At 38.0% G+C, this 24,404-nt stretch overlaps 1 protein-coding gene across 1 annotated transcript in view; it reads right to left on the bottom strand.

Annotated features, from left to right (window-relative positions):
* The window catches only part of GRID1 (glutamate ionotropic receptor delta type subunit 1), a 541,426-nt gene that overhangs the window by 76,460 nt on the left and 440,562 nt on the right, over positions 1–24,404 (bottom strand). Inside the window, exon 8 of the mRNA XM_005236732.3 lies at positions 23,785–23,904. Within this exon, the coding sequence (XP_005236789.2) occupies positions 23,785–23,904 (120 nt within the window). The remainder of the gene's footprint in view (positions 1–23,784; positions 23,905–24,404) is intronic.

Genomic DNA, 24,404 nt, shown 5'->3' with positions numbered 1-24,404 from the left:
CATGGTACAACAAAGCAGCGCAATAAATTCTCTCATGTTCATACACAAACAGTATTGTTTTTTTTTTTATTTCAAGAGATGCCAATACATGATAAAGGGAGCTTGCAAGATAATTACAGTACTGTAGATTGACACAGTCATCACATTCACTCCAGATTTCTTCCATAGGCTGGAATTCATGCATTGCCAGCTACCCTGCCCTTGGACACAAGCATGAGGCTCTCACTACAGTAAGCAAGAGCCAAGTACGATAGCAACAAAGTTTCAGCCTCGATTCTGCAAAGAATTTAAACATGCCGACAGTCACACTGAATTTTGGGTTAGACTCAGATTAAAGGCCTTGCTGCGTCAGGACCCTTCCTTGAAATTTAAAACATCATAACAAATAAGTATGCTTATTAGTTTTTCTCATAAATTGTCTAGATAATTGCTCTGGTGCTCAGAGAAATCTGACAAGAACAAACAACACAAAATAAACCTAGTTTGCGGTAGTCAGAATCTTATAAGCAATATAAAGTGATGTGGAAAAAAACCACCAACCACACTTTGAAACTGGTATGCCACTGCTTTCTATGTTTTCTAACTGTAACCACGATTAAGGTAAAATGTGAATGCAAGAGACCTAAAATAATGCCAGGTCAGAATCTCATTGTCTTCAAAGCCCCCGCGGTTTTGAATTTGCCATAAGAGGCGTAAAACAGATGAATCCCACCACTCCATGATGTGTTAAAGGCTACATAGCTGTACAGGTGCCCCATCCCTGCAGCTGCCCTCACCTCCAGCCACACTTCCCACCCTCTCAAGGTTCACTTTGCTGTATGCAAATGGTGAGATAAGCTGTAAGGAAACAGAAACATTTCAGAAATACCCCTTCCAAGGTAGGCTGCAAGATCACCTGTTATTCAACAAACTATTAATCATCTTTCACAGTTGAACATGTCAGATAAAGATTCTGATCCTGAAATCCATATTAAAGAACCCCAGAGGAACTAGTCCAACAGATCCAGACACCCCTTTAAGTAAGGCTCAGAAGGTAGGTTTTCAGACTCAGGTTCTCGTTTGGTATAGAATCAAGTTCTCTCTGAGACAAGAAGAAGAACAGCCAACCAGTCTCTTTTATGCTAATGTAATTCCAGTTTAGTCTTGATTTCAGATTAGAATCAGACGTATGTAAGCTATCTAGCAGACACATACTGCATTCAGATGCTCTGCTCAAGCACATCAAAAGAGTTACAGGTTATCAGCACCGTCTGATTTTTTTACATCAATGAACATTTCAAGACAGGATGGATCCAGATCTGAGAAATCACTTGTTAAGAAATAAGGACAAGCTTTTCAGAGGGAACATAATGTGGTAATGACAATTAAATATTTTAGTAGAACACTGATATTCCCCTATTTAACCCCCATTTATTAGCATAATACCACAAGTAACATAAAATTGCATGAATATAAGCAGTTAATATAGCAGTGCTGCTTCCAATAATTTGCATCAGTTTTACTGCATCTACATAACTGTACTTGCCGGGTTTTTAGCATAAACACAAATGGGTTTTAGAGTCTATGTATGAATTCCACAGTACTGTGGAAATAAAATCAGCAATACCCAAATTATCCAATTTAAAGCTAGGTTAGATGTGGTTAGGTGAACTGTTATTACACAGACTGCAGAGAAAATAGATGTTATAATCTATTGGAAAAAACATTTCAAGCAAGATCTCTGATTGGCAAAATCTGATCAAGATGCCTCTTGACTGCGCTTATACAAACATGTCAACTGAGGTTCCAGCTGACTCTTTCCACTGATATCTTTGCTAAGTGCTCCCAGTGATTTTCTGTCTGTGTTAACAGGAACGTTCACTCCAGTACACTTTCTCTAAAAATCACTGTTTTCTATGCTACAATATTGAGGACATCCACATCATACACTATATCACCAAACTATCATAGAGACAACTCCGTGAAAGTGGTATCTTAGAGATTAATTATCTTATTTACAGATGTTTGTTTTTGCCAATTTTGTATTGGCTTCATTTGGTCATTCTTAATTTACCACTAACACAAGTGAATGGCAAACTAGTCTCTTTACACCTCCTAAAGTACTGTAGAAGCCTTAATTTTTTTTTTCATATAACAAAGTGGTCAATATGCCACTCCATTTATAGGAAAACCACACTTTGGAACTATATCATAGAATAAAATTATGTTTAATTTTACAGAACTAGAGGTTTTCTAAAGGTTTATAAATAAAAGGAAAAAAACCTTTTACAAATATGGTTTTGAAAGCAATATTTACTCAGCTGTGTATGTTGCTCAAGACATACTGTAGGCTCATGAGACAATAAGAGCAAGTTAGTGGTCGTCTTTCCCTTCCATTCTATACCAATCTCTTTTTCTCTTCTGAATTAATTAAAAATGTTGAATACAGAAAGACCTTCAAAAACATCTGACAGTGTTATCCGCTATCCCAGCAGAAATATGACAAGGTTAATCATCCGGTTTAAAGAAGTCTACCTCCCCCTTGCAGGCAGTTGTTGCTATCAGTTTTCTTGTAGAAGGACAGTCAATAATGTCTCCTAATCTCTTATAACAGACGTGGGACAAACATTCTATTACAACCTGAATAAATAAGAGAAACTTTAATTTTAGTCCTGTCTATCAAAGCAATATTCCTGCAATTATTACCGCTGTGGCTGGCATGTTTTTCTTTTTTCTTTTCCAGTTTTTTGTGGTGGTTGGGGTTTTTTTAACCACCGCTTCAATTATCATCGTGGTTACAAACGGTGGCCACATTTTGATATGAAAATACAATTATTTGCCACTTGTCCTTTGTTTTCTAACTTTAGGTTATTCCCAACACTTTTCTCCCTTTTCCAGTCACTTCTGTATCTTCATCCACACTTCTTTCTTTTATTCCCCTAGTTAATTTATCAGCCTATTTATGCTATATTTCAATACAACTTCTGTTGTGCTCCCATAGTCAAGTAAGTTTACTTTTTGAACAGTTACATATAAATTGCATGTCACCAGGAATATTACAACCTGACCCCTGTACGTTTTCTTAGAAAGCAAGATATTTAGGGCTGATACAGCACATAGAAAAATGACTGTCAAAGTACATAAAACAATGTAAAAATTTGAAAGTGGATATAAAACACCACCAAGGTTATGCCCCAGCTTTTTGCTTCTTGCATTTCAATATTACGTACACATTCTAAAATATGGAATTAGAAATGTATATCAAATCCAAGAGATAAGAACTCTAGGTAAACTCACATTTTGTTTTCACTATTTATGTACAGATATTAGGCACTGTCACTGTTTTGTTTCAGTCATTGTTCTTTCACAATGAAAAGGAAAAAATGTGAAATTAATGTGATTTCAAAATTCTGAATTAAAACCAAAAAAGTAAGCAACTCTATTAAACCCAAGCTCCAAGTGTATTTTTCAACCCAGTTCTCTTCTTCAGAAATTCATCCACTGTGAGTTTTCAGTCTTAAACTAGTACAAAAAATCACCTGTATTTGAAACAAGACTTTCCTTTCAGTAAGGTGAAAAATACCAGATCAATGTATTTGAATATTAATGGATATTTCCCTGTATTGCTATGTTTGGACCTAATTCTTATATGAAAATTAAAAAGCAAAAGCAAGGTAAACCAGAGGCAACCGAAATCCAAAACATTGTTTTTCCCCCCTGATGGATACCAACTGCAAAACCCAGCTCCATTATCAGATTTTGGAGCATTTAGACTTGATTTTAAGGCCAGAAGAGATCACTATGACTACCCCACTTCAGATTCCTGTACTATAAGGACTGAAGATAAACACTTAGGACTGTAGCCTCTATTAAAATGATGGCACGTCTATTAGAGATCAAACCTTGGCCTTAAAAATGAACTTGTGGATACTCCATATGTCTATAAATAAGTTATTCAACTGTTATCTATCCTCATGCCGGAAAACCAAAGAGGACACTCATTCACATTGTCCCTCTCTAGAAGTGAAGCAAAACAAACAAGTACACACACACAAAAAACAAAACAAAACAAAACAAAAAAAAACAAAAACAAAAAAAAACCCCAAAAAACACCCCCCAAAGAAACCCAAGCAAAGCAAGAAAAGCCAGAAGAGGTTTGGGGCTTATAGATTTGGTTTGTGGGGTTTTCCTCATTTCAGTCAAAAATACACAAAAACCCCAAAAGAGACACTTCTGATATCAAACACGATACTAACCAGATTGAACACTGACAGAATTATTAAAAACACTTTTAAATTTAGTCTACAGAGTAAATAATATAAGTGCTCTGCCAGATTTTTCACAAAACTTGATTTCCATATATTTTGATCCTAGTTTCTTGCCCAAAAAAGAACTTTAAAGAACAGAAACAGTAAAATAAAAGGACGACACAAATACCACCTATTCAAAGCTACCTTGATAGGATGGAACTTACCTCAGCTGCCTCAACTATTTTCTAGATCAGAGCGAAGACTACAAATGTACTGACAACACTCAAACCTGCAGTAGTCACATACAGCAGTAACTAACCACATAACTCATGATCTCATCTTCCCTGATCTGGAAGTGCCAGTGTTCTGGGCTCCAATATAAATTCTATAATATAGAAAAAATATTACGGCTGTAGTGTTGATACTATTCATCACAGTACCCTGAACATTACCAAAACCCTATGCATTTACTGGTTATGAAACTGACCCCATGATACCATGTCACTGTCATTAACATAACAGGTGACAGGAGAACAGCGATGACAGAATGCAGATCCCTTAACTTTAACCACAAAGCTTCCAACAGCACAAATGGCAGCTAGTCTTGCATCGTGAAAGAAAACCTCTTATTAATTTCAGTCTTTTCATCTTCAACCTACTAATTTTCAGCGCGTTTCCTAAGAACATAATTCTCCTTCCTTACAGTTCTTGATTCAACCCAAAGGCAGTATCTTGCTTCAAAGATGTTGGACCGTTCTACCTCATACTGGCAAAAAGCTCTTAAACAATCATCAGTTCGGTATAACATCTACTGTGCTATTACCATGGAAAAGCATTGCTGTTCAGGAATAGTTCCTCTGGATCATAATGATAAGAATAGGTTCCTGAGGGCATAATGTAACAAAGTCCTGAAGCTGAAAGATTGTTTAAGGCCTTGTTGAGGTAGATGTCTGCTATTTTATTCCAGAAAAACACATCTGAAGTTTATAACATGTCTAAAAGTTTTAATGGTTTTTATTTTTCTTTGTCTAAGAGAAAAAAGAATCATATGTAGGTTAAAATTTCATCAGTCAGAATAATCATTGTGGTGTAGTGAGATTCATCCTAAAGGGCTCTTAATCCTTTAGCACATGTTTTCAGTCATTTCTGCGGTGGAATGTATCAACTGTTTCACACTGTCAACAGTTTAAGACATGCCAGGTAAATCAATTCAAAGGACAGTCAGCTGGAGAAGGGGAGAAAGTCAAGGGACTTTCAGGGGGATGGATACTAGCAGTGTATGTTTAACTCTATAGAAGTCAATTAATGTCAGGCACTAATTAACGTAGCTAAGAATCTGCTTCAAGCACAGAGAAAGAACACAGCTAAAAATCAAGGAGAAACTAGCTAGGCACAAACAGGCTCATTTGCACTGTAATACAAGAAAGTTAAGCAAAAGATTATAGGCAATATTATACGTGTAAAGGAAACAGGCTAGGATAGGAAAGGGACAGTGCAGAAGGGATAATGTCACGCCTTAGAGGGTGTGAGCACACAGCACAGCAGCGTGGGCCCTCGCCTTGGGACAGGTCCAACATTTCAACAAGCAGCAACCTGGTCTCATCCCCTGGCGGCACACACCGGGCTGGGCACAAGAGACAGACCCACAGAGTCAGTCATGATGTGAACAGATACAAATTCATTTGGACTCTATTCATTCGACTGTGATCACCTCAAAGGCACCTGATTTTCACAAGAAGCCAGGCAGCTGCTCTTCCTGGATGTCCTTTCCCCATCACCCCATATTCTCCAGATACATCCTGTAAAACAGGCATACAAAAGCAATGCGCACTACTAACAGTGGTTAGAAGCATTTTGATAAATGATGCAGTTTCTATGGACTTGTATCCTGGTCCCCTACATTAAATCAATGATTTAAATTAAGTTAAAATATGTAAGTCACTATCTTCAAAACACACATATCAAGAGAGGTAGAAACCATCTAGCTCTAGGCACAGAAACCATGTGATCACACTAATCGCATCTGTAATTGTAAACTGGATTATTATTTTTTTTTAGAGCACATTACTACAAAAAAGTAAGGCACATATAGAGTTGGGTTTTTTTGTTGGTTTTTTTTTTTTTTTTTTTTAAGTGATAAATTCATAGAGTGCAGTGATGCCAAACACCTATTGCCATTTGGAGGCAGTTGGGGTCTTTGGGAGGCAGAGTGTTTTGGGTTTGGGTCCTGAAGCACACCTGAGATCAGTGTGACTATGTACTTTATTCTCCATCTTGGTCTTCAGGAGGGAAATTCATATCCACTCTATATACAAGGCTGGTTCAGAAAATGAACCTCTTTGTATTATTAATGAATTCTGTTTGAACAATCTGCCATAACTGTTTATTGCTTTTCTGCAGCCATCAGTCAGTCAGTCCCTGGCGGTATCCTCACCAGGTAAGACAGCTACCAGCTACCCACAGCTAGGTCACTAGGCCCGCGTAATTGTGTCCGAACCCTGAAGAACACGATGCCACTGCTTATGCAGCTTCACAGCACTGCACACAGGCAATAACTTTACTGGTCAAGTAAAGTTATTTTCCTCCCTCTGTTCAGGATAGCTGCGCTAAAAACCTTCACCACGTATCCTTTCAGAAAAGTCGTGACCGGTTGTAAGCAGTGTAGTGGAGTCCTATCACATGTGCTGTGACCACACAACATAATAGTTTTGAAAAACCTATGTATAAAGTACTTATCATTACAAATTATACTGATTTTCCTTGACCACCAGCGAATTAAAAAAAACATTCAAAACCCATTTCCAAGTCAGACTCATTCCCTCTAAGGGAAAAATACAGATCTGCAGATGTACGAAGGTCTTCACATGAAGGTAACATTAGGGAGATGGTATTTCTATGGAGAGAAAAAAGTGGCAGCGGCAAGAAAGACAGTAAAATCCAGCTAGCTAGAAATCAATGTTTTAGAGTTCACAACAGAAAAAATTCATTAAAAAAAATATTTGAGCATTCTTTTTTTCAGATAATTAAAAGAAACGCCACACAAGAGTAAAATTTAATAAAGTAGACTTTATAAATTAGAATCAGAGACATATTAATGAATGGAAAATACATGCCTTTAATAATCTCTCCAGTGAGGCATATATATGCCTGGTCATGACACACAGCCAAATCAAAGGTGTTTGGCTGCAAAGAGAGGCAACAGGCAGAAAAAAAACCCCCAGGGTATAGGACTATTATATGTTTTGCATGTTTGGACATGTGGTCCCTTTCTGCAAACAGAGCCCCTACTTGTGCTGGTTGTGTTCACTGCCTGCCAGTTGCAGTGGAAGGAGTAATTGCTGATTATCTGTGAAACCAGGGTAACATTTAGTTAGGCTTTCAAGACTGAGTTCCTCATCTTTTACATGAAAGCAGCTAATGTATGTATATACATTAAAAAAAACAAACAAACAAAAAACCCAAAAACCCAAACCTACATGGAATTAATGCATGAAACAGAAAATCAAAATCATGCAACTGACAGCAAAAATATTTCTTAACTTTCTGAAAACTGGAGAGAAAATTTGACCTAGAATGCAAACTGTCTCTTAGGCTATGAAAAACTTGTATTATTTTGAAAAAAAAATAACATCTGATTTAAACAAGAAATATTTCTTCATACTGTAAACTAGCTTGTGTTTTCTTTATATCCAGATTTTCTCCCTATCTTTTTCTGAACTGTGTTACCAGAAAACCTATTACCAATTTTTTGGCATTGCCCCAGAATATCTGTCAAATGCTCATTAGCTGGTAAGTGATACGGTAATTTCCAGTTTCCCATACTAGAGGAAACTGAAGCATCCCAGATGTCACCACCTTTATCATATTTTCCAGCATGTCTGTCCATCCTCTGAGCAGATGTGAGGCCGCTCTCCCTGTGTCATGAGAGGGAGGGTGAGAGCTGAGCACTGCCTGTGCTCCCACCAGACTGCTGGGCTAGCCCAGGGCACTAGAAGGGACATTGCATGACTGTCTTCAAAGGATTATGTAGAGAAAAGAAAGACAGACTCTTCTTCACAGCAATATTAATGTAAGACCTAATGTACAGTCTGGAAAGCATAATTGTATTTCTAGCTTGTGATCAGCTAAAGGAAGTACAGATATCATCTGTCAGGTTTACTGATGATTATTATCAACAAATTCTTTCTGGTTTTCTCACATCCCTGTATTTCCACTGGGCATGTTTTGTTTCTCAATACCTGTATTTTTGACAGCATTAGTCAGCTCACCAAAGTAATGAATCTTACTGCTATGCTTTTTCCATCTTTAAATGTGTCCATATAAAGCCCTCAGAGTGCCCGCAGCAAAATTGCTTTTTGTTGACTTGTAGGGTTTTTTTAAAGTGACTGAGAAGAAAAGCAGATTCTAATACGTCACAGAGGAAATTAAGATACAGTGAAATCTATATATGCATGTATGCATGTATATGAGTTTGCACATTTTATAGCCTTTCCCATAATTTAAAGACTCAGCATTTTTATGTAAATGGTTTACAGCAATAAACAAAAGGAGAACATCTAGATTTGCAATTGAGCATGTTGAGACATAAAAAGTCTGAGATACCCAAGACCAGGCATACTTCAGAATAAAAGTACATCATCAGGAAGGCAACAGAATTAGTCCTGATGTGGATTTCAGTAGAGATGCTGTCAATCAAACCACTATTTAATTCAACACACTGTGTCAGCTTGTTTAAGTTACAGGCCAGCTGGAGGTCCCTTCCTCATTAATCATTGCATCCCCAGGTTTCTGGGATTACTCAAATTAGCTGCCTGCACTCTTGGTGCACTCCCCCACAGAGCATTGTTCTGCTGCCTGGGTCTATGCCCCATTTAATTTGTCATCAGGCATTTTGAGACACCTACAGAAACGAAAGAAATTCTGGAACAGAGATCAAACTAACAAACACCCCAATGTCTATCCTAGAAGCTGTTGCTAATGCCTATTTTTGGTGATAGGAAGCATGGGAAACACCGCAGGATTTGAAGCAATGACAGCGGCAGGATCTTGGCTGTACACAAACACACAAATGGCCCTGGGTTTAAGATGTGTTAATTTCTGGTGGAGGAAAAGGGGGAAAGAAAATGATGACTCCCTTTGCTCAACTGATCTGGAGCAGCATTAATCTGTATACCGCCTTTCTGGACTGGACCATGCAATACCTACTGAAGCAAGGCAGAGCTAGAGAAGTGAGATATCCTGCAGCTGGGTTTCCAAATCACGATCATAACACCTCACTTCTGCAGGAAAGTTTGCCTCTACAGAGCCTTGCTGCTGGTCTGATCCTGAACTTCCAAGTCTTGGATGGACGTGCTCACAGTTATTATGAATTCAGAACAGACAAGATTTCTGAAATAATTAAAACCAGAGAGGCACTAGGGACATTGATGTACCTGTGTTATACCCTTACGTCTAGAAAGTTAATTCAGCTGCAGGAAAAGGTATTTAATCTTTGCTGCAGCCTGACTAACTGCCATGGAACAATGAGGATTATTAATGTGGGCAGGCTGCGTTGGTAGGCACAGGAGGGAAGGGAGCTGCAGTGATCCTTGCTGTGCCAGTTCCTCCTGTCTTTCCAGGAGATCCTGCTGACTCTTTCTTCATGGCTTTATAAAGGGTGAGAAAACAGGGCAACTTATCTTTAAAATCCAGCAGCAATACTCAAAACACCTACCACAAATCCTCCTGTATGGACACCAGCAAAAATAGTACAGGTTCTTAAAGCACATTTTGCTTAAAATCTGTGAGAACAGAGAAAGAGAATCCGGCAGGCGGCAGGGGCAGCGGACAAGTGAAGGTCCTCTCTGAAGTACTGTAAATGGTCAAGAAACAGGCTGTACTCTACTGAAGCTAGAGGATACATATACTAAGGGCAACTGATGTATTTTAAGCCAGGAAATCTGCTTCCTGGTTTTATTAGGATAAAATCTTATAAGGGCAGCTATAGTTCAACCTATACATGCGGTTTTAAAATGACATTTTCTAGCCAACCTGTGCTATAAAGAACATATACACAGAATTTGCAGGCAATGCATTGTTTCTTGAACAAGACAAAAAGCAATTAGAGAAGATTGCAAGCATGCAATTAGTGCAAATAAACAGAAGATTGCTTCCCTTAAGTTGGAGGTTATTTGTTTTCTAAAGCAGAGTCCCTCTGTGGCAGACACAAAGGTTTTAGTGATGGTGGCTCTGACTTTTCACAGATGACTCAGCTATCAGGTAATAATTACTCTCATATCCTCATCAACTGTCTAATATTGGACTATGTTATAATCAACAAATCCACCTGAATGATCACACCAGGTCAACAATGGGGAAACGGTGTGACTTGCTGGGATGTTGGAGTGTTCCTGCCCCCATGGCTGGTTCAGTAACATACCACCTTGAAGCCAGAAAGATTTTGCTACAGGGATGTTTTTTTCTGCAGCATGCTTCTTAAAACAGAGTGCTAGCACTGTGGTAAGCTCTCTTTTGTGAACCTGAAATATCATAATAAATTATACTGAAAAATTACTAATGTAATTGCAGTAATTGTTCTAAAGCCAAAACTACTTAATGCCTTGAAATTTTGATTAGTTTTGAAAAATGCCTCTCTAGTCTAATCTGAACCCCTTTCCTTGTGAAATCTGACTCTCTCCAAAAGCTGAATGTATTAACGAAAAGCAAACCAATCCGTATTTTCCATTTGTTCTTCTCTACTGCCTACAATAAATGACTGTTTTGCACCACATCTTGGGAATAGGAGAAATAGAGAAAAAGTAAAGAATCAAGAGGAGTCATCCTGGATGAAGCATTATGATGGTGGTAAGTCATGGCTGACATAGTAGAGCTGATAGTGCAAATAAGTCTTGTAATACCACTCATAGGCAAAATATACAGAAATACATTACATCAATAATAAAAAATACATGAAAACGTCTCCCTTTCTTCTCCTGAGATTTAACACTAGGCATTTCTTTACATTTTTTTTCCTTTTTTTTTTTTATTAAATCAAACCATAGTTAAAATAATGCAGTTCTAGATCTTGGAACAATTCAACTGTCTTTGCCCAAACCCTCCACTGAGATTCAAAATAGAAACAGGGAGGAAACCAATACTGATTTGAATTCTACTCTGTCTTATTGATTTGTGGAATGGATGGCATCTACTTAATCTCTCAGTTCACTGCATGACTATATGTTGTGTTCTATTAAGAAGTTGTGGTTGGGCAGCACAGAGAAAGGCACTGATCTTGCAAAGCCAAAATGCACACAGGGTCACATTGAATTGCTTATAGAAATAGGGGAGATGGTTTCCGTGGAGGCAAATGACTGTCCTTGACAGAGAGAAGCTTCCAGGGTGCAGGATGCAATATACAAGCGAGGACCACGTAGCTGGGGATGAAACTGGGGGATGCATGAGAAGCAGAGAAGCAAATGCAGATAGCAAGCCCCTGACATAAGAGATTTATCTTGAGATCCAAATAATATTGGACATTTGGTTTTAATTAAGAAAGCCACTGAAATGTTGTTTAATGAGAGTCACTCTAGAGCAGCAGACTCTATGGGCTGTACCCTAGATTCAGATCCGCTCTTTCATTTTAAACCAGCTCAGCCAGCAAATCTGTGTTTTCTGCTTCACTGGTTACTGTGTTCCTTTGTGTTCAAATAAAAAAAAAAAAAAAAGGAAAAAAAGAGCTTTAGATGCTGAATGTCCTTTCAGTGAGTCTATCGAGGAAAAGTCCTCCTTTGAACGCTCAGAAACCAGAGTTAATGAAAAATAATAACAAAATCTTTGTGCATTTTCCCCATGCCCATAAAGTAAATATTTTGTGCTCTCTTTTGCCCTCACTTACCCTAATAAAAACATGGAGTAACAATACTTAGTTCTCTTTAAAATTTCTAGTGAAAACTTGTAATATCACTGATCAAGTTCAGAAAATCTACCAAGAAAAACTTCACTCCCAATTATTTATTTCAAAACTTAGGAAAGGGGAAAGGAAAAAAAGCAGACAAAACTTCAGATTCTTCACCAGGACTTGCTCCCTCCTCAAGTCTGAGCCATGAGCAGCAGTGTCTGTTACACATACCTTACACACTATCTGCAAAACTATCCATGCCTATCTTAGCAAACACCCTGGAGAATTGCCAGTACTGAATGTTCTCAAAACTTAGATTTTGACAGCATTTTCCTGTCAGGGTAGCAAGACTACAACAGCAAGTGTCTGAGCACACAACCACATGGTTTATGTATTACACAATAATGATACAGTTAACAACCTGGGCAATTCTTGGTATAACAAAACCATAGCCTCCAGGTGCTACTGAAATGTAAATAGCTACAATGGCCTTGTAGATTGGTATTGAATGGCATCTCGAATGAGCATCGAGAAAATGAGAGCCCTCAGTTTAGATTCAATACAGCTCAGACAGCAATCCTGCAAAGCATCTACTAACTTATGCCTTACTGTATTATTAATCTTATAGCAGAATAAATTGCACATAAAGCTTTAAGAAAATTATGGATGGTGCTAGAAGTACTCAAACTGAAATGTTCATATACTTTTAAACATCACCCATGCTCCTAGTTACTGGATATTAGCTTTTTTTTTTTTTTTTTCCCTTCATGTAAGCAACTGCCAATTCTTGTACTTCTCTAGAACTACTTTCTGGTAAGGCTCCAGGGACTAAATACTTTGGTACCTTCAGTCACCCATCTGCCTAAGCACTGTATTTGGGAACCTTTAGCTTGCTTTGTAAAAGAATACCTATTTTTGCACTCTGTCAACCTTGCGTATGTTTAGATAACACGCCTTACTTCAAAACAAAACAGATGCCCAAGAACTGGTATCAGCCAGGTATCATACCCAAACAGTATCACCTCAACTGTTTTAAAACATACCCACTTCCCTCACAGCAGAGTAATCACATTTTAACAATGGATATGATTTTAATAATTTGAGACTTGGGGATGAACAATCCAGGGAGATAGAGTGGTCTGTCTGCTGAAACCCACCATTCCCTTGCCAGGTTAGTAAAATCACCCGTCTGTTAGTTAACTACATAACACAAAACTGTCATCACCACCTTCGCCACAGACACATTACCCCAGAAAACAGCACATGTAGGAGAAAGGATTCACCTTCCCCCAGGTGTTTTCCCAAAGTTTTGTGGTGGTGAGAGAAACAGCAGGACCAGGAAAGATGTCACAGGAACTGGGGGCTGGAACATCTCCCTTCTCAGGAAAGGCTGGGAGAGCTGGGCCTGTTTAGCCTGGAGAAGAGAAGACTAAGAGGGGATCTTCTCAATGTCTACAAATACCTTAAGGGCCAGTGTCAGGAGGACGGGATGGGCTGTTTTCAGTGGTGCCCAGTGACAGTACAAGGGACAACGGGCACCGCCTGCAACACAGGCAGTTCCTTCTGAACATGAGAGAGAACTCCTTTACTCTGAGGGTGACAGAGCACTGGCACAGGCTGCCCAGAGAGGTTGTGGAGTCTCCTTCTCTGGAGACATTCAAAACCTGCCTGGATGCAACTCTGTGCAACCTGTTCTCAGTGAACCTGCTTTAGCAGGGGGTTGGGCCAGATGATCTCCAGAGGTGCCTTCCAACCCTGACCATGCTGTGATTGTGAGATTCAGATATGGTGGGAACAAGTGCAAGCTCTGTCCGGATTAAAGCACTAGGAAGGGACTTTTCAGTGGTATTCCATTTGAGAGGAATTTACTGCTATAAGCAAGCCAGCCCTCCTTCTTCTGATTAGTTTTGACATTCAGGGAAACTGACTTTGGCATGCAATTTTAATGCAAACAACTGATGTTGGATTTAACTATTTTTATGCTGTTTATTTTCCTAAAAGAAAGCCTGTATCTGACTACCTGTTTTGTGAATAATGAGCAGCAGCATGTATTTCCTTAACTCCTCAACTCTAACAGAGAGTCCTTGGATTATTCTTTTTAATTTACTCTTCACTACATCCGCTTTCCAACAAAGCCCAATACCTGCAAGTTCTTCAGATGTCATCAATAAACTCTATGGGACTTTATAACTTACTATTTCATAGAAAAGACATTGTTGGGAGTGAAGTAGATGTTAGTAGCCTGGAACATTAAAGTAGTACTCTGAAAGAGATTGACTTCATGCGTTTGAAGAATTACATAATCATAGATAGCATCCTTCATCCAATGATCTCAAAGCACAGTGCAAAAATTAATAATGAATATGCAAAGAGACTTACATCACTGAGTTCTTCCTAGCGTCTTAAATGAATAGGCAGAATGCTGGCATCCCGCATGCTTTATGCTCTGTACAACTCTATTTATAAAAACCCAATGGTCTTAAAACATTCAATCAGATGCTTTTGCAACTTGCAACTTAATTTCAGGACAAGTATACATTTGTTCATAAGAGAATTTTGACTGCAAAGGTGATTTGGCCATTTCAGATACTAGGGTTCAGCCCTTCTACATGACACTCCCATCTGGTTCGTACTGTACTAACAGGATGCTTCCCGAGCCTGCCCTGCCTTCATGAAGTAAAAGCTGTGTGTACAGTCACTGTCAGCAAAGTACACCTCTTCTTTGTGATTCTCTACTCACCATTTCACATCCAGCTGTCATTTCAGGTTATTAACACTTTTTTAAGCTCTGTGGGACCTGGAAGCCAGCCACCTAAGAAATCACCTCCATCCCATTTCCCATTCAGTCTAGTGGCAATTATATTTTTCACTTAAAATAGCTAGGGCATGGCTTCCTAGGACAAACAGGATGACTCATGTAACAGATTCAACCTCTGGAAATCGTTCCCAACAATCTCCATCAAAGTGGATTTTCGTGAGTTTCAGTATTCAAAGGGTTTGTGTTGTTGGGGTAATTTTTTCCCCTTCGGGTCTAAGTGGAATTCAAATGTGTTGTTGCATTTAATAGCCATTTCAGCCTACGACAACATATTGACAATTTACTTTTAAAATAGTGTCAATATTTTAAATTATTATTGTGTTCTGCTCCTGTACCTCTTTTATGCTGGAAAATACTTAAAAAAACATGGATATATTACTATATATTAGAATCATAGAATCATTTAGGTTGGAAAGAACTTTTAAGATGATCAGATCCAACCGTTAGCCCAGCACTGCCAAGCCCACCACTAAACCATTTCCCTAAGCACCACATCTACACAGCTTTTAAACACCTCCAGAGATGGTGATTCCATCAGCTCCTTGGGCAGCCTGTTCTGATGCTTGACCACCCTTTCGGTCCCTCACACCCAATCTAACCCTCCCCTGGTGCCAGCTGAGGCCGTTCCCTCCTGTCCTGTCCCTTGTTCCCTGGGAGCAGAGCCCGACCCCCCCCGCCTACAGACCCTGTCAGAGAGCAATAAGGTCCCCCCTGAGCCTCCTCCTCTCCAGGCTAAACAACCTCAGCTCCCTCAGCTGACCCTCATGTTGCCAACATACAACATAAAAATGTGTCCTGTTACCAATCAAATTTTCAGGAAGTTCTGTTATGTATTTGTACATCACACTCATTAACACATTAAAAATACAGACATACTATAATCTGATAGCCTGTCACATAGATGCCATGGCTCAGAAAGAATATTCCATTTTCAGAGTTATTACCTATGCTTGATACTGTCTCTATTCCAGTAAAAGGATGCTGTCTCAAAATGGAAAACAAGTTTTATTTTGTGACATCTGTGTATTTTACCCAAGTATATAAAAATCCATTCATTCCTATAGCAAGAGATATTGTGGTATTGGACCGGGCACATTTTAGAATTCTTTCCTTGACGCAGGCTCACACTAATTATAGATTGTACCTGTTTTAAGGTAAAACTGAGTGTTTTCTGTGTGGTCTGAAAACAGAAAGTCCTCAATTTAAAGGCAGTTCTGACAGGAACTGGAACACCAGCAGGCAATCTCTGCCAAGTACGGTTATTTCAGTGAATTAGCCAGTATGGACAAAGAGGTTTAATCAGAACTCTGATGCCCTTTTGCATGTATCTTTCCAGAAAAGTAAGTTGAGGAATTAAGGTTATTCTTTAAAGTATAATGATATCAAGGAATCAAGCCAAAGCAAGTCAGATAGTTTGTGGCATTTTGTGACATAGAAGTTCCTCATGACCCACATTTGGGCTGACCACAAAGATACATTGCCATGAAACCTGCCCTATGAAAACCGGCATGTGAAAGTGTTTAGTGGTATACAGTAATATAATCTGCCATGAAACGGCAGAAATAAAAGCAAAAATAGGAGGGCGATTTCAATTAACTTCTATTTCTTCTTTATTTTGGTGGGACTAAACAGAAAGCATAAAATTTGGTCATTATTCATATAACAAAACTGTGACGTAGCATGATCAAATACCTTAACTACCTGTATTTAAACTTCCACCTTTTGACATATTGATTACAGCAGACCACTATACACATGAAGACAACATAGTTATCCTGGATTTTAAAATTACTGCTGAAATAAATTACTTCATAAACTGCTTGGCACCTACATGTGTTTGCAGTTTACCAAATGATGGAAGACAACAACAATAATTAGAAGAATTAAATGCACTATATAAAGGAAACTGTGCATGGTTTCCCTCAACATACAGTCCTTGCAACCGTTCTCAACACTGAAATCATGCTACAAATGAACAGATACTAGAACTCCTTCATTTTTGTGCTTACGAAAGCCAAGATGACATCTCTCCGATGTGTTAATTAAAATAACTGAGCTTGTATTTTAGCATTATCATTAATATCTTTCAAAGTGATTTTGCTAGACAGACGTTATGCTGAAAAAGCTGGTCTGACACTCAAAAGAAAGTTTTTCTGTTTTTTCTGGTTATGGGGTGATTTTTAAACAACAGTCATGTTTCAAATATATTTCTTAGGACAGGAAATAAAAAGACAGACTGTCCCTCTTTTCTGGAGTAGGGGGCTTATTGTCTTTTTTCAAGATTGATGCTTTGCAAAACCGAATAGCAAATAATCTCTGGTTTTGGATTTCCAAAAAGGTAAGAACTTGTGAAGCTTTTTTTTCAAATACTTTCTATTTTCTTTGGTGTTAAGCTCAGAAAATCTTGACCTGTTTCCCTACGGAAATACATTTTTCTTCATAGTGTGTACACTTGAGCACAGAATTCTTCATGAGCTGAGCTACAGAAAGCGGCTTTCTCTCCATCCCATTCTGAACACTCTCCTAGGATGCATCAATAAATTATAGGAGCTTTGATGAAAACTCCATACTTAAAGATGTAACCATTTTTAGAAGGCTGATTTTAACACTCCTAACATCCCAATTTTATGCAATATTGCATACATGTTGAAAAATGAGAATGCTATACCCGATATTCATTATAATCTGGTAAGTATGACACAGTATGTGATTTACAAATTAAACAGAATTTCTAAATATATAGGCAGTGGTGCATATGGGCTGTGGAAAATTCAGCAGCATCCTAATTGCTGTAGGTATCCTGGCTCCGCTCATAACTCAGATATGGCTGCTTTTTAAAATCTAGCCTCAAGCTTCATGCTGTGGAAATGTCATATAAGCAGCCGCACAGTCTTCCAAAGGAGAAGACCAGCATGATCTTATGCTTGGAGGAATTCCAACCAAAATTTGCAAGACATCCCTTTTACTTGAGGTTAACACTTGTATAATTTGCAAATACATACAGCATTTTGTGTTTGCAAATACAAGTAGCAGTTTACGCAAAAGCATGGGTCCCATTGGCAATGTTTTCTAAAAATATATATAAAAAAATAAAATAAAAAATTAAAGAGTTATGTATCACAGATCTGCAACAAAAAATACATTTCTAAACTTGCTTACCTACCTTTCAGTTAGTGAGTGTAGTAATTCAGCTATAATTCTACAATGAAAGCATGCAGAACATGGAACATTTCAATTACAAAAAAGAAGTACACAATTTGCAGAACTTGGGCAAACAGGTATCCCACTTCATTTCAGGAAAAAGACTCATCATGTTTTTTCTCTAGTATTCTTCTATAGTTCAAAACCTGATCTGATCGTAGATATTTCTTATACGTTCAGCTGTATTTTTCATCATGAATAATTCAATTTATGGAATTTGCAAGAAATGCATTTAATTTTGCTCCTCACATACATCTTCTATAGAAAATTACAACTAGAAAATGAAAGAGATTTATTATTTCGAACAAAATACTCCAGATTTTATTTCAGTTTGACACAGTGTATTTATAGGGTGAATCGCAATACACTTTTTCCAAATTATTCTACCATGACACTCAATCAACTCAAACAGAGAAAGTTAAACCAAATGCAAATGTGTGGAAGTTATGGTTTACCCAGAATGAGAGAGCTATTAGCCCTTCACTTTTCAAAGTAACAGGGGATCTTTAGTCATCAGAGGTAGCCAAGACTTCAGTCTTACATTTCAGCTGAAAGGTATTTTGGCAATACAGATTAAACCAAATTATTATACCCAAGTGCATGTTTATGAAGTGCTCAAACAGGAGACAGGCATTTGTTTTACAGCTAAACTCAGGCAATCTAGTTATGTATTTTTCCATATGAGTAAAACTGATTCAATTACAGTAGTAACCACCTAAGATAATTCTCTTCAGTATATATCTTTTAGAGGCGTTTGATGTGACTTGGCAATATTCTTGCAGATGGAAGCACTTAATAATGCAGACCCCTAAAATACAGTTCCTCTTGGGAATGAATAAGAAACACAGGATTTCTCATCACAATAACAATGAGATTCTGTCTAAAAGTAATAATCCCAATTAAAGCACTGTATCAGACTTCAAAAATGGGGTTTCAATAACTGTGAAACATCACAAAACCACTTACAGTGGCTTCTGCAATCTGCCTCAGAAGTGGTGGAGGAAACAAGTATGACTGCTTATGAAGCAGATGATATTTCAAGAAAATCTAATTTAAAAAAAAATAAAACATACCAACTGACAGAAATGAATAACCAATGATAAACGTTATCATTTTGAACAGAATGTTTCTTATGAAATACAGCATGTGTGCAAACCATTAATTCTGCCTTCATTCTAACCAACTTGGGAAAGAATTGCAGATTGCTTTATAAAAAACATGATCACTGTCATAAAATAAACTAAACAACAACATCATCTCACACCTACAGAAGATTCTTCCTGCCAAGGATGAAGAAGAAGATGATCATAAAGCTCCTCACAGGTGTTATCTTAGCCTAATCACATCCCTACAAGGGCAGTTAGTAGTTATTGTATTCTCTGCGTACATGGTCAAACAAGAAAAATAGGTTTACAGATCAAGAGCTCACCGTGAGTTAGTGAGTTGCTAGCATTACTACTCTGGAGTTCTGACTCCCTTATTTTTGCTCTCATGACTAGATCATAAACCAGCTCAGATGTTCTGAAATACAGCAAGGCTTTCAATAACAAGAACTAGTAATATTGATGGTAAATAAGGAGGGAATTAACATAGTACTGACCTCCTTTCCCGCTTCATGTCCCTTGTACTGTCAGTGGAACATAGTTCTCCATCAACGATTCCAAACAAGCCCTGAAGGGGTGGTTTCTCATGAAATTGGGAATATAGTTTTTAATATTATGATTCATTCAATTTCTTAATTCTAACAGCTAAATGTTTTTGCTAGAGTCCTTTTTTCTTTTTCCATCAGACTTCAAAACTTTGTGCAAAGTAGGCAAGTACCCTAAACTGCATGCTACAGATGGGGACAGTGAGAGAATGAAGCAAAATGACATAATGATCACCCCCAACCACTGCCACTGCTGGGAACGAACCCAAAGGCTCAGGAAGCTTAATGGCAGAAGACCTAAAAATTTACAAAAGAGCATTTACACATCTATATAAGCGAAACAAAAATTCATAAAGGACTAATCAGTAAGAATTTAAAAGATAAAAAAAGCAGCATGTTGGTAACTCTGAATTCAGAGGAAGATCATTCAATGATGAGTAGACGAGCAAATACAGCGGTTAAGGCTGGTGCTTAATTTGACGCGTACACCCTTAGCATGGGAGGTGGACATAAAAGGTGAAATGAGAAGGGTTTTTTTATCTGCAACAAATGCAAATCCCAAAAACCTCAAAGGGTTTTGAATATAATAGGCTATCAGTCTTATTCCTTCTGCTCCATATGCTTCACCTGAACATTTATACCATTTTTTCTTGGTTTTCCAAGTTATACGTCATCTGTGTTTCTTTCACTCTTTCTTTCACTGAGATTTCATTCATTTTAAAACATTAGCGTGGCATCAACTATTAAAATTTCTTACTTTTTCCTTCTGATTGATTGTTATGTTTTGTACTTTCTACAGTCCCCTTATCTTTATCTCCAGTTATTTTTCTACCCTCCCCCCCCCCCCCTTTTTTTTTTTTGTTTTGTTTTTTACATGTACATATACTCAGGTTGCTATTTTTAAAGAGGTATTTACAGACATTAGGAACATAAATCATACTGAAAATTGTCAAACACTAGATTAAGCCTCTTCAGTTTCTCTGACATTCTTATCCTTAAACTTTCAAATGCTCTGACAAGTCACCACACTGATCTCTTTTTTAAGCACAAATAAACCATGCTTTTTCAACCTCCACATGCACACAGCGAATAGAAGGCAATCACATGAATCTTTTGTAAAGCAAGATGGTATACCTCTTAAGGGACATACCCTGTACTTTTATGTTTAAAGCAAAAAATAGAGTATTTTCTGAAGTTTCCTTTTCATTAAAGAATGCTCAAAGGAGAAAGAAAACACATACAAAAAACATAAAAGCCACTATTGACCTTTACCACAGAACTGTGGTGTTAGACTTGTGGAATAAAGGAGAAGGGACACTAAAGCAAGAAAATACATGTATTTACTTGCACTCATAATTCACTCACAGCTAGTGGAAGGAACAATTGCTTCTGCAGAAAGACCAGATCTCAATGCAACAGGGAATAGTTGAGATGCCTCTACAGAAAGGCCCTGAAAATTCCTGCCAGATTTGGGTTACTACCTTGGACAACCTACTAGGAGTCTTCCTGGTGGAAATGACCTCTGAGGAACCTTCCAAGGGATACTGAGTATTGAAAGTCCACTAGCTTTTGACTGGATTCCTTCCAAAGCTCAACACTCCATGTTACCCACTTTTGCCCTACCCTGTCATGGATCCTAAGTGCAAAGATTTTTTTAGGGTCAGGGCAGGGATGGATAGATACAGATGCTCTCCATACAGAGGAAAAGAAAAGCATCCAGAAAGGACACTGTGTTTCATGAAAAATATGTTCCTCCACAGCTGAATCTGAGGAAAGGCTGATATGGAAACAACTGAAAATAAATCAGAATTGATCTCTCACTCAAGTAATATCGATGTGACAAGCATAACTTTCAAAGCTTTTAAAAGTACTTTCGAGCTGCACGGTATTTTTGCTGCAATAATAAAAAGGCTATCTAAATAATTGAATACCAGTAGTTCCATGGTAGCTTTGCTGTAAGAAACTTCATCTCTTCCAAGTTATTCTACAGAGTTCTCTAACATATTGCTGACTTTTTACTCTCTATATATATTAGGTTAAAAGGATCGTTTTCAGAACTTCATTTTCGCTCAGAGTAGTACACAGCCAGTAGGCTTTTTACCCATTTAGAATTATACCCCCTTTCATTTTGGAAAGACTCCCTATATTAACCACCTAATCCCAAAGTAGCCCATTAGGGATCAAAAGTGATCAGAAGTATATCAGTTTAGCCATTTTCATTTTCTCATTTAGTCATATTACCTATTTCTTTGCCTTGTGGTCCCTTTTGAGTGATATTTTAGCTATCTCCACCTCACACATCTGGATTATACGTCAATTTGGTCAGTGGGCTACATATATTGAAGTGAGAGCCTTTGTATACGTGTTACCATATTTGAAATGTACATTAGAAAAAAGTAATAAAGTAGACTCACATCATAATTTTCCTTTAAGGCCTCAAACCTGTTCTAAGTGGAAAACATGCCAATTTTACTGACAGTAAATCGAAGCATAAAGTGATTATGTGACTTGCTCAAAGTCACTTGGGAATTCTGTAACAAAATGGGACCAAACTTAAATGCCCCATGGCATCCATCTGCTAGGGACAACACAGCACTTAACAGGACGCTCACGCTTTGCTGTAGTGGCAGCTGGAACCACAGTTGGACAGTCCACAGCACCTCACATGGCACCGGGTACTTCTGTTTTGCATGCACGTACATAAAGTGAGGTGCATACTTCTGTATATGAACTGGAATTGCTTCCTAAACCTCCTAAGGCAACTCTGTTTTATTAAATAGGCAACACTGTTTCCAAAAACCGAGAAAAATGTTCAGCATTCAGGTAGTGTTTAGAGCTTAGACTTTCTGATTTGCAGTAGAAATGTAGAAATGAAAGTGGACTGAGAAATAGTACTTCTGATCACTACAGTATAGGAGAGTGCCTAGCCAGTCTGAAGTCTTCAAAGACTTTTTTTGGCAACGGAAGTTTTTCAGTTATATCTCCTGGAGCTTTATACATCTCAAATACTTCTCTTCCTTCTGTTGGGTTTCTAATAGATATTGTAAGCCTTTGGGCTCCATGCCCAGAATCCTTGTGCCAAATCATACTCTGAAAGAATCTGTTTTATCTGTTTAAAATGATAATGTAAACACAAGTTCTTTGCATGTTTTTCCATTTAGACTCATGCGATTCAGGTGAATCACAATAAAACAAAGAAACTCATGGTCAAATGAAAATAGAAAATGTCGTACATTTTAATTCTTCATGGAATCCTCTTTGTTCAGCTCTGTTTAGTGTAGGACCCATTGACCATGCAGTGGTAACATCTGTATTTCAACGAGTTGACCGGTTTAGAGACATTTTGTTGCTCAGGTTCCAGTCAGAACCTCACTGTTCAACTGAAAGTTTCAGGTATTTTTGGAGCATCCCCTCTGCGTAAACATGTTTAAGGTAGCCTTCTCAGCCCATGACATTTTGTGTTAGTAACCCCATGGAACCACTCTAACCGCCTTCTAAACCACATCAGTCCTTGTTGCACCAGCTACCACTGATAGGTCATCCTTCACTTTACATGATACAGCATCATCCCTTTTGGAAATTACCCTCTTTAGAGTTTTATTTATTCCTCTCTAATTTGTGCAGCAGCTATACTTTGAAACATGTTTGTGTGTTTAGGTGATTTGTATTCTCAGGTAGCTTCCTTAGTAAGACAGGCACCAGTTATATCAGTTAAATTTTAACAATAAAACACATGAGCAGAATTGTGCAGTCTTCACTATTATGTTCACAGTATTGTTACGGCACTGCATCATTACTGCCCAAGTGGAAACAACTTGCAGGACTCCTGCCTAACAATATAAAAATAGCTTTCCAGATATAAGTAAGATATTAGAAAATGTCTCTCATATAGCAAATTTATTCTGCAGCGGTAGCACTAATTCATTCTTAAGAAGTAACACTTTCTCCTGTGAAGTAGAATTTATATTATTTAGAGGAAAACAAAAGAGAGAAAGAAGCAGCATATATTTACCCTTCGCACATCTTTGCCAAATGTTTCGCTGTAGCTAGTGCCCAGTATTTCAAATTGAACATAGGGGTTGGCGCCGTCTTCTCTGAACTCCATAACACCAGTAAGCCCAGTTATATGGCCCTAAGGAAATACATTTCAGAGATTTTAGAATAGAACAAATTTGCCTTTATAAACACTCCTCTTCATTAAAGGTACGCCAAATGTGCTTGAAAATGTTTACAGTGAACATAACTGTGACAATCACATGCTCTTCAACAGCTCAGACGTACTGCCAGAAAAAGGACTTCCCCCACCCCCCCTCAGGAAATTACATTAGCACTAACATATCCACCTTATATGTGTTCATGGAAATACAAATTCTGTCTACACTTTACTAAGACTTTACATATTTTTTCAGTACTTTACTGGAGTAGTAGATTCCAAATACTACTGGAGTAGATATATGATAGTGATGGAATCTACCCCAAGTGTATTTGGAATACAAAAATACTAGTGATGGCCCAACACATTTCCCCAGATCTTCATCGTTCACAGAGACCCCAAAGAAAAGGCCAAGGACCTTGGTGGGTCAGGAGACAACAGGTCTTTCAGTGTAACTGGGTCAGCAGGTTCAGTTCTGG

This window comes from Falco peregrinus, chromosome 1 (assembly GCF_023634155.1).
Source record: "Falco peregrinus isolate bFalPer1 chromosome 1, bFalPer1.pri, whole genome shotgun sequence".
In the NCBI taxonomy this organism is placed as follows: Eukaryota; Metazoa; Chordata; class Aves; order Falconiformes; family Falconidae; genus Falco; species Falco peregrinus.
Note: the sequence above shows the minus strand (reverse complement) of the source record. Positions and strands in the feature narration are given on the sequence as shown.